This window comes from Acanthaster planci, linkage group LG01, assembly GCF_054643075.1.
Source record: "Acanthaster planci isolate LZ-2023a linkage group LG01, COTS_SCS, whole genome shotgun sequence".
NCBI lineage: Eukaryota > Metazoa > Echinodermata > Asteroidea > Valvatida > Acanthasteridae > Acanthaster > Acanthaster planci.
The window spans coordinates 2733269-2745218 of NC_141777.1; the positions used below are offsets into that span (position 1 = coordinate 2733269).

The 11950-nt window shown below is 41.7% G+C and overlaps 1 protein-coding gene across 1 annotated transcript; it reads right to left on the reverse strand.

Annotated features, from left to right (window-relative positions):
* Nucleotides 1–588: 588 nt before the first annotated feature.
* gtpbp2 (GTP binding protein 2) lies at nt 589–11879 on the reverse strand. Its single transcript, XM_022225764.2, has 12 exons — nt 11644–11879; nt 9174–9200; nt 8779–8963; nt 7675–7789; nt 7292–7489; nt 6812–6998; nt 6146–6362; nt 5766–5901; nt 5236–5294; nt 4835–5006; nt 3958–4119; nt 589–3260 (listed from the first exon to the last, which is right to left on the reverse strand). Exons 1-12 carry the CDS (start codon nt 11731–11733, stop codon nt 3102–3104), a joined length of 1707 nt encoding a protein of 568 aa, XP_022081456.2. The 5' UTR covers nt 11734–11879; the 3' UTR covers nt 589–3101.
* Between the last annotated feature and the right edge of the window lie 71 nt (nt 11880–11950).

Consider the following 11950-nt stretch of genomic DNA (forward strand, 5'->3'; position numbering starts at 1 on the left):
CTCAACAAATGAGATGACCTTCACTGAGCTACTGTAAGTCATACATCTAACTGAATCTCCAGCTCTCCACATTTCAAGTCTTCCTCATCAAATCATACATCGTGACTTTACATTGTTATGAACAAGCCCTGAACCCTGCATTGCATTGCCTTGCAGTACTGAGGTGGGATTACATGCAACCTTCTCAAGGGCTCTGTGAAAACATTTATCTTCAAGCAAACTTGAATTCTCAATTCTGATTGGTCGATCCATGGCAACAATTTGATATATGACTACTGCACGGTTCATATTAAACCCCACGTAAATGTGCTATTCTCAACACAAAAGCAAAACGCACAGCTGCTTGACTTACTGTAAATTCAAAGGTGGTGCATTCGTGAGCACAGGCCCCAATGACATCTTTACCCCACGTCAAGTTTGCTTGAATATAAATTATCGCGCTCACACTTGTGCAACACGGAATAATGTACAGGCAATGTGTCTGTGTCCTGTATACGAGCCGAAGGCCATGCGATAACTTATAGAAACAAAACACTCTCCTTCATAAGCCTCAGTCTTCAACTCCAAAAATCCTCTTCACAAACCAAGTGAAATTTGTATACATGTATATTTTAACCCACTGGCCTGTAGTCACAGATGATGTCCAATATAGTGGCTGTGGCTAAAAACAACACGTGTTTATTGAAGCCACTGGCTAGAGGCTGAGGCAACTTCCCACAGACGCGCTAGCCTAAGCCACAGCCAATTGACTGTTACATAGCCATATTTCAATGATGTTGGCATTTAGTCTGACTAGTCATTGTTCATTAAAAATACAAACAGCCTGATCCACTTAAGTTACAAATAGACCAATTGCGCCCGCTAACTCACGTGACCTATAGTGGGCATGAAATATCAACAAACACGTTTCCCACCAAAAGCAAAGTGTTTCACAAGTACCAGCATCATTTACCAAAACAAAAAAAGCTGACGGTAGGTACCGTACTCAGACTACTGATGTGCTGGGTACTATACCATAACTTGGCTGTATTGTTTGTAAACAACGCTTGAAACACACGTTGCTACAGGGATGATGCCCACTATAGGTCACATGATTTAGCAGCTGCACACCTTAAACTTGATAAAATCAAATTCTGAATTACTGAATAAAAATATAATTTGGCAGAATACCTAACCATCAAAGTCAATTCTCAGTATCTTACATATTACCTATTAGCATCACCAAAACAACCTATCACTTTACACCTTATAAAATTACAATATACATGTTTATGTACAAAGTATCTACACTGCAGATATACACGTGTTGCATGTATATGATGTAAACGCGACCACCGCTTATAACTTTATGTATGCATTGCTACACATCATGAATACCAGCAAATAATGACGTTTGCTGGCATGAGGCAGCAGTTTCATGGCGAAGTCTGTCCATTTGTATTTAAATTGTAAACAGCTTAAAATTGCAGCTTAATTTCTCAAAAATATTTCTGAAAAGATAGTAAAAGATAAGTAAAAGTGGGTCCAATATCTGGATTGGTGGGTCAGTGTGTGAACTCCTCCCCGGGATATATTGCACAGGGCAGACGTGCTGCTTAGCAAAACACACGCAGGGGTTACATTACCTTACTAAGGGGTTTTTAAACCCTCGCCCTAAACTGACCAAGTAATCACGAGTAGAAGACATATTTGGAGCAGCTTCCTACCCCGCAGGGAGTCACACGCATTCTCAAATTTCAGGTGCCTGCACACTTAAGGAAATTGTAACTAGTCCATTCATCATGGAGTCTTATGAAAAGCACATGCAACCTCCAAGCTAGTGTAATGTTCATTCCACCATTGCCTAGTCTCAGCGGCCAAATGAAACAGCTCGCACTCTGAGCATTGCATTACATCTTGCGACAAACGGAAAGCTGTGTCAGTTCAAAGTGTAACGACCAAAATCAACAGGGAAAAATTAACCCTTCCACACTAATAATCAGAATGGTGCAACTACTAACTCTATCCCACAGCCATGTTTGTAATGGAACCTTCCTGTATATTCGCATATCCTGCATTTTGCAGGGACCTGCAGACACATTCTTTGAACTTCTACCTCCTTAATCCTGCAAAATCCTCCCATGCCATCTCATGGATTTTTTGTAGGATCTCCCAGGGTCAGAGTTCACGAGTGCAAAATCATCACAGCTCAAAGAATCTGTCAAACACATGACTGCAGCAAGAAAAGACATTGTAAAACTGCAAACGAATATTACCGGACGTTCTAGAAAATATCAATTATTGCCTTTTTGTAATTAAAGTAAGTGGGGCAAGAAGTTGCAGTAGCACAAACTTCCACTCAGGTTGTCCGTTAAGTGGTGGTCAACCTTAAAGAGTAATGCAAAAAACATTTAAGAAATTCACTTCTGTAGATGTTTCAAAAAATGAACTATGGCATTTCCTTCACTTTTGGGGGAAAAAAATAAAAGGACTTGTATTAACACCTCAACAGTGCACTTTATCTCAAAATCGACGTGAACATATAAGAAAAGTTAGGCTGAGAGGTTCACTGACAAAAATGACAATCCTACATGAAGATGCACCTCATCACTTAGTCAATAAGAATCTTAGATTTGCATTATACAGTATAAGTGATGCACATCAGATATTCCTCATTAAGGAGAGAAAAGGTTTCATTTGGAATATTTCAATTATTGAGACGATTTAAAATTGAAGTAAATCAATTACCCCCATCACGATTGATTAACAATCCACAGGTTGAGTTATGTCATTGTTAAATGCTTTATACAATTGTAAAATCTTTGGATATTCAATTTGGATCATTAAAAACTATATGTTCTCATTTGCAAAGCATTAGAAGTAACGGTTAAAATACTTCATCTGGCATATTCAACAATATCTATATTTCACAAATTGAACAGGTACCAAGAGGTTTTAAGGCAAAATTCACTTAATGTAAAAGTGTTAGGAATTATGTCTTGTAGTTAAAAGTAAAAATTAAAAGACGAGTAAAACATATTAAGAGAATCACGGTGGTTTGCATAAAGAAAATATTCCGACTTTCTTGAATAAGAGCATTACCAAGGAGACAGTAACCTTGGTTACCGCTCCACTTGGGTGTGGGGAAACACCCTGGTGACTTGTCCCATGCCCCTGGTTGTTCCTTCTCGGAAGAGGAGTCTGGCACCTTCACGTATGAACTCTGGCTGCTTGATGAACCGGAACCGGACTGTGGCCTGCCCGTTTGTCTTTATCCGTTCCTGAAGGGATAAACCAAAAGGTCAGCCAGTAAATGGAATTTATTAATGATTTTCTTCACCTCTGGGACCACTTGCTCTCCAATTAGAAAGTCAGCATGTGACGTTTGTGTAGGCATGCATCCAAAAAAACTCTGACATATCTCCATAAACACTTGACCGATTTTTGCAAAGGGGGGAGATAGCAGTCTCAATTTTGTCTACTTAAGATCTAGAAATTATGCTAAAAAATCCAACAAAGAGTCAAAATTTACTGGCGAGATCACACAAAGCCAATATCAATATGGCTGGTCCCCAGCACTCTCTGAGATCACAACACATAAGTTATCTTGTTGTCTATGGAATTTCCATGAACTATCTGCCCCAAGTTGCGGTGCAAATTCGTTGGCACAGAAGAGACAATTCGATCTGGCTTGTGCGCACACTCGGCGCACCCATGAAAACTTAACATTTGAGCAGAAATTGGTTAAATGTTATCACTACGTCCCGTGCAAAACACACATTAACCTGTGTGCATAGGCACTGAGATCCCATCGGGGGACTGTCGTTGCTATGTCACAAGACGCCCTCTCTTGTTCCCACTCGGAGCAGATAGGGAGCATCTACTTTGCTCTGATCCAAGTGATCCTCAAAGTTGCCTGTTTAACATTGCCGCGAGTGACTCGTCCCTACAAAGTGGTCAAAGCCAGCAGCTGCCTACCGTATCCATGCTAGCGATAACGGCAGTCTGGCAAACGTTGCTTATGTGAAGAGTAGCCTGAAATCCCTGACTAATGGAGGTGACATGAAAGAATACAAAGATGGAGGCTTCAAACTCCATGCAGGCCAACGGGTTGAGATCCTTGGACACCAACACCATCCCCTGCAGGGAAGGAAATGACGGGAAAAGATTTAGCTCGCCAGAACAAAAATCCTGCATTGGGAAAAAAATCAACTGGAGGAAAGTCACTGCAATATAAAGTCAAATATGTGAATGAAAATTTCAAAACCAGGTTGAAAAATTATAAGCTATTATCTGGCAAATGGTAGAGAGTGTAAAGGTGAAAGATGAAAATTCCATAACTTTCACTGCCGGTGACTAACAACGCTCTCTGAAGTAAGTGCATGGAACAGCATTGAGTACAACTGTTGGGAATACCTGTGGACAAGTTTAGACTCATTATGTGGCATTCTGATTCAAGAACACAACATCTAAGCATCTATGGCACAGTGGCAAAGGCCCTTCAACAGTGCTAACATTTTCCCAAAGAGGATGTACAGAATCCATACTCTTGCACCCAAGAACCAAAAAAGTGTGCGTCCTATGGAAATACCGACACCTATTTTCCCTGCCATCAAGTTAATCACACGCACGTGTCCCTGTATACAGCCACACTGTTCATCTCTCTGATGTGTCTAAGTATAATCAGACCTTCTTCCCAACACCCTATAGCCATGTCCACTGTCAGCAGGCAGGTATGTATGGGCAACCAATGAAGACTTGGAACCCAGCTCCAGGCACAAGCTTTGGATGTGACCTTGACACTTGGGAGTGCAGGGGGTACCACCCCTACAACACAAGCAGTGGACTGACCCACCTTTCGTAGAACATTTTTGTCCCCCTCCCCAATGGCCAGCGTGGCAGCCTGCCCGGGCCGTACCACTCTGCAGGAGGTGCGATTCCTATGTATGGTGTGAACGGTGACGGAACTGAAGTGCCCATTCTCGTTTGGGCCAAGTAGCAACCGCTCTTTTTCCTTCACAGAGCCTCTGTCAAAAGAGATAGGTGAATTGTATTTCATCTTGTCAGTGATTGAGAGCAGCATAGCTGGCTCAAAATTCTTTTGGTATGATTAGGGTGTGACACTCACAAAGCTCTCGAATATAAACAAATGGCATTCAACTGCATATAATCAATCACTGATTTCAGTCGTACAAGGGCTCCCATTTTGTCATTACTCCGAGCAGAATGCAGAGGATGGGGTGATTTTTTACTTACCGCGATAACGTTCCCCCAACTACTCGTCCTACATCAGGCACAGTGTACACCTCATCAACCTGAACAAATCAAATACAATAACCAAACAAAATAGAAAGATTGCAGAATGGACCAAACCATGCGTAAACAGACTTTTCAATCTCAGAGACTTAATGCCTCTTTCAAATATCTTTAGCACTACTTTCCTCCCTATAGACAGATTTAGCGAGTTGCTTGCAAGGTTATCGTGGAAGAGGTTTCTTCGATTCCCTGTAGATCAGTTTGGAAATCCCCTTTTTGTGCAAATGCCAGTGAAAGCATGAAAATTAGTCAACCGGGCATCCTGATTTTTCAATCCAAGGCAAATATGAACAACCAATCTATAAATACTGCCTTGATTCTTGTTTATGGGCTGACGGCAAGTCACACAATTACACTGAAAAATCCATGCTTTGTCATGCCAAGACAAGCCAAATCAAAATACCAGTATTAAACTCTATGACGTTCACGGCCAAATCAACCATTTGATCCAAGAACTGACAAGATGATACCTGGAATTCTGTGAGCTCCTGTGCTAGTTTCTCCTGCTCTATGCTGTTGTGAGACGGCGGGAGAACGTGGAGGAACTTCTTAAGCATGTCCAGGTTCTTTCCTGTCACACAGGATACCAGGAATATTGGGCATATGCTGTAAAGGAAGATGAATGGAGATTCTATCAATTACAATCAAATTCTCAACAAAGGCAACAAACTGAAGTCACAGTTCCCACATACTCACTGGCTTAGTTAAACCAACAATGCCAATGTCCTGTGATGTTGAGTCAGTAAAATATGGCAGCTAGAAAAGTTTAACAAGAATTTTGTGCAAATGAAACTTCCTTGCTAAGCCAGAAAATCGAATTTGGTCCAACTGTGTGAATCTCGTTCCTGACCTTCCATTGTTGAAGTTCCTGGCTGCCGTCACTGCATTGTCATCGCTGTCCACTCTGTATGGGACCTTCTTGCACCCTGGCCCTGAGAGGAGTCGGGTCAGTTGGTCCATGGTCCGCTGGATCAAGCCGCTGGGGCAAAGGTCAATCTTGCTGATCACAACAAAGATGGGGACTTGGAGGGCCATTGCGAGGCCGATGTGCTCCTTAGTGGTACCCACTGGGAACAGAAAAAACAAACACTGGTCATTCCTGGTAATTTGGGTGATGGATAACCTTTATCTTGCCCTTTAAACATCAGTACTGGATGAGAGTTAGTTATGTTGTATTTGGGCCCAGGCACAAGAAGATTTTAGTTGTGCTTGACACAAGCAGGGCCCAATCTTTTGGTGCTTCTCAGCCCATTATTTTTCCCACTATTAACAGGCTCTGTTCACTGGAGGACTGCAAGAGGTTAGCATAGTAAAGAAAACGGTAACTTCAGCGAGTTAAACTTGTGAGGATATCGTAAGAAACTGCTCATCATGAGATTGGCCCCAATACAAAACCACAAAAAATGACAACACTATCCTTACAAATGAAGAAAAACGTTGCGGCCTTCTGTTTCCATTTGTTATTAAACCAAAAATCTCAATAAAATATGTTTCAATTTAGTAGTGGATAACTCACCAATACCAGTATTGGCACTGACTACCAGCATGGCAAAGTCCGGTATATATCCCATGAGGCCAGTGATGGTCGTCTTGAGGTATTTGTGGTGACCGGCCAGGTCAATCAGGGTGATCAGTTTTGAAGCATTCTCACAGATCTCTTCCGCCGTCAGACAACCTTGCTGGCTGTCTCCGTAGTTGATGACCTGGATGTAGAATCAAAGAAGAGGAAGGTTGATTGTGTTTCTCTGTGCCTTTCGACCGGCCATGCTGTGCAGACATCCATCGAACATTTTACAAGTTTAGACGCCATTCTACAACAAAACCTGTAAATCCTATGAATAGAGTCAAGAGATTAAAATCACACTTGGGCATGGGACACTTTCTAATCGTATACTGTATTTGTCTTTAACTGGCACTTGTGGATATTCTGCAAAGTGTCATCTTTGCAAGGAGCATGCCGAGTTCAGGCAGGTTTTCTAGTCAAAAGTCAGCATACCTCTCCTTTGCTGTTAAAGCCCAGCGTCTCGTGGCTGATGCTGGATGTTCTTCCTGACTGGATCTCGTGGAGGTGACGGAACAGGTTGAGTCTGGCTCGTCCCCGGCCGTTGTCCAACTCGCCCTGAGTCAGCACGCCCAGGAGTGTGCTCTTCCCGACGTCCACATTGCCAAGAACTGCCACTCGCAGGTCAATGAACTATGTCAATTTTAAAGGCAGAATAGTTACCACGTTATGTTAGGATTTTCATATATTTTGTTCTCACACAAAAGCTGCTACACTAGTTAAGCTGTTAAGTGGATAAATAACTTGTCTATAAAAAACTAAATCCAATTCTTCTTAACCTTTGCACAACCCGACGACACACTGCTTAACACACCAACCTGTTGGTCATCAGGGATTCTCCTGACCAGAACCTCACAAGCCTTCCTCTCCTCACCCACCTCACCCTCGGCCTCCAGGCTCCGCTGCCTTAAGATGGTCGTTGTAGCTCCCAGTCTACCGATAAGAACAGTGTCAATAACCCACAAGTCCAAACCATAAGGCAGATTCGTAAAGTATTTTGACATTCTCTGCAATACTTAAACATTGGGTATGTTTTGGCAGCCATACATTACAAGTGCAATTCTCTGACATCTTATCTAGATGATCAAGTTTTTATCCAAAGTGACCGCCTCAGCTAGAAGTATTCCTAGTGAGCCAGTCCGGCATTTCAAAAGCCATGGTCTTTCGAGAACAATGCGCGCAAGTGAGTCAATGTATGGGTGCGCTGACAGGAACGACTATCGAGTGCATGCATAGCTGTTCCCAAATAGCCTCAAACTGGGCATGCGCCGTTGAAATACCAAACTGGTTCACTGTATCAAAGGAAGATGCCCTGCATAACCTGTTGCGTTTTTTTACAATGATTGTACCCTATACACTCCAGCAGTTTAGTCAAGGTATAGAAGTCATGCCACTCTTCATTTTTACAGAGGCGAACGGTTATGTGTACGATCTTTTTTTTTTCCTCTGAAACGATGCATCAAATTTCTCAAAGCCTCTCAGTAGGTGAAATGCAATAAATTGAGAGAGTGTTTGATAGTTGTTTTTACTGTTGGATTTAAAGGTCAATAAAAGATACAGGGGTAACTGTATTGTGCCATGACTGATGTTTCACCCAACAATGCACCATGATGACCAAATTGTTGGCCTTAATAAAGATTTTTTCATTATACCTACAATGGTACATTATGTTGGTGTCAATGAAAGTTGGGTAAAAAGAAGTTGGCTGAACATGATTCCTCATGTTTCAAATAACTTTTAATTTCAACTGTCCATCACGTTCTTACCTGCATGTTTTTCGTTACAATTTCATCAAAATGTGCTGTACAAATTTACCCCTGGACAAGAGTCCAAATTGAGAATGGGTAGTTGGAAGATTTCAATGATTTGCGATTTTAGAAAAAAAGGGAACAGGAAAGCTAACTGATGAGTAAACTGCTCACTTGTTGGCCATTCTGTTTAGCGTTTCCAGCGAGGCTTGAAGGTCGGACGGCATCAGGCCCACCAACATCCCATTATCCTCCACGCCGATCTCATAGATGGCCTCCCCTTGACCTTCCCGCAGCCTCCATTTCATCTGGGTCACCAGGTGCTCAAAACGACTGTGGGAAGGGCTGACTAGCTTCAGCTGTCAAAGTTCAAGGGTCAAACATCACTCACCAGAGATGAACACATTGGTCAGACTTGAAGCAAAACACAGGATGGGCATATATGCAAGTGTTTAGATGAAGCTCAGAACAAGCTGCACACTGACAGCATTCTATTTTTGCACTGGTGAAAACACGATGCCGAATATCTTAATTTCTTTAACATCTGAATTATCCTAATGTGCACTCACCTTGTATTCAATATTGCCTTCTTCCGCCTGAAACAGAAAAAAATCAGAAACACTTTTCAGCAGCCTAGAGATACAAGGGAGGTATGCAAATTAGAGGATTTTTATTTTGGGGGTCAGGGCATAAAAATGGCACGAATTGTGAAGCGATTTTGTAGCACTGCAGTTGATGGAAACTTTATTTGTGTTCGGTAAGCACCATGCAATATGGCAAATCAGGGCTTCTTTCTACAAGGCTCCTACTTTATGGTCAACAACTCGACTATGTGCCAATTCGACTCGGGCCAAGTCAACTGTTTGCATACTCAATTGACGTATATTCCACCGTTGTGCCAACTGGTCCATTTAGCAACTGATCTTCCTTACTTTAAGGGCACCTCAACGTTTTGTTTCACTCCATTTTATTTTTTACCTCTTACAAAGAGTGCATTGGTCCAAAATTACTTTTGCAGCCTTGGGAAGTCTTCATCTTTATACAACTTGAGGAATGGAGAGTCATTTTGTGATCATGTTCCTTGAAAAAGGTGAAATCCTTACCAATTTAGGCAAGGAAAAACATCCATATATGCTGTTTACTGACAGGCTCCATAAAAGTAATGATTGAGTCAAGTTGAGTCAACTTGACTGCTTGCTGGCTCATTTAAAGTAGGTACAGTATAAAATGGCAGAAACCAACATTGGAATGAGCGACTTTGAGACATTGGTGGCAGAACTATGAACACATGATCAGAACAATGCGCACATGCACAGAACTGCTACAAAGGACCGGCACGTTTGCCGCCACCAAGCGTCTCAAAGCTTCCCATTATCTCCGGTACTTTTTTCACATTTTTCTATAACCTGTGTCTGCATTTACATGTACATATTGAGAGAATTGTAGACATTGCCATTTAAATCCAAAATTAATGCAACATGTTGAGCGTGCTGTAATTTGTTGCTGATTTTATTGCTGATGAGCTATCATCAGACATATAGCACACGTGAGGAGAAATCAACCACCAAAAAACCTCAAGTACCACCTGTGCTTGTGCGTGATGAAACAGTACATACAGATGGAGTCACAGTTGACTGCCTACCCCGAGTAAATATATTGTTTTCAATGCACCTTGACTTCATAGCCGTGTAGCAAACTACAAGGTAGTCTGTGTGGACTCAGAATTTTTTCTCCAACTTCTATTTGCTGTGCATTCCTTAATTCCCAAAAGCACCTGACTCTGGTAATGTCCTTAAAGCATTACCAGGTTCACATTACCCTGTTGGTGTGTAACCAACCACAGAGTACATATTCTTAATTCCACCTCATAGCCAGTAATTCGTACAGGTGGATTTCAAGTGGCAGAATACTCTACAAGTATAATTCCAGTAATTTCCAGAATATAAGCCTCACAGCTTATAAGCCGCAGCATGCAAAAATCAGCAAATTATGATTTAAAGTCAGTGTGTAAGCTGTACCACTGCACTGATGATCCAACCACGAAGGTCATTGCATGCTGAAGTACGTCAATGGTTCCACTACATGTACATGTACATAATGTATGTCATGTACATGTATGTGAGTGCAATATACCAGTAGGACTACACGTTTATGTGCATATGTGACCCACTCTGTGAAAATGAGTCTTAAGTTGCCAGAGCCACTTTTTGAGTTTTCATTTGTATTGGAAAGAGCAACTTGAGTTTTTTGTTTTGATGTATCACTCAGGTTGGCATCCTCATGAAAGTGGATACTCCATGGTGACAAATACTGTGGTTTCCTATTGATTTACACTGCAAAATTATTCTAAAGGACTTCTTACTCGAAAGTGGCTCTGGCGACTTAGGACTCATTTTCAAAGAGTGGGTCACATGTGTACATGTACATGTACGTTTGAACAAACACACATACTGTACTACAGCATCCCATTACACACCACATGTGCACAAGACCAAAACTAATATCTTTTATCATTCATTGTCATTCTTGTGCAGACAATGCTGTGATTCAAAATCTGGTGCCTAGTGAAGTGGAGACCAAGGAGATTTGGTTGAAAAGGTCTCCACAATAGGCCTAGGCCCTAGGTCATGATCAGATGATCATGATGTAGACTCAACAAGCATATCCCGAAATTTGGAAATCACGGCCTAGAGTCTACTGCGTGTAGGCATACTGACGAATTTTTAATATCAGAATGTGTGCAGGATCGATTTGGTGCAAATTGAAGTAGCCTAGGCCATGTAAGCCCTAGGCCTATCTTTGTAAAAGGGACATTCGTTTAAAATTTCAAATACGAAAGTAACTCTGGTTCAAATGGGAGCATGGGGCCTAGCCTATAAAAAATATTGTAGTGCAGGCTAAATAATATAAGGCCTACAATGTACAGATTACTGATTCGGCCTACACTGTGTACAATGTATGTACATGTACATGTACATTGTGTACATGTACAGTACATGTACGTGTAATAGCTGGCTCGGCCCAGGTGATATGACTTACCTCGGGCGGAAGGTTTGACATTGAACAAGCTACAGCAGGCAAATTCTCCTTTACAGGAGACACTCTTTTGGAACTATAACTTCCCGACATCGTGAAGTGTCATCTGCAAATTCAAGAATGGGAGTAACATCCCGAAATTCGGGATTATAAGTCTATTTAACATTCGCGTTTACAAATTTCGTCCCTTTGGTACCGCCACCATATTACCCGGCAGACAGCTGCTGTCACTTTGCCAATATGCAAATCATGACCCTTATTTATAGGTAAGTTCATACGTCACTTAAAGTAGGCGGGGTCGGCAATGAAA

What these genes read in the sequence shown, in the direction of transcription:
- gtpbp2 (XM_022225764.2), bottom strand. Translation starts at nt 11,733, where the DNA reads ATGTCGGGAAGTTATAGTTCCAAAAGAGTGTCTCCTGTAAAGGAGAAT. An exon ending in AGGAACTTCAACAATGGAAG is followed by an intron (nt 5,902 to 6,145) that starts GTCAGGAACGAG and finishes CTTCCTTTACAG; the next exon opens with CATATGCCCAATATTCCTGG. An exon ending in ACAAAAATGTTCTACGAAAG is followed by an intron (nt 4,120 to 4,834) that starts GTGGGTCAGTCC and finishes CCTTCCCTGCAG; the next exon opens with GGGATGGTGTTGGTGTCCAA.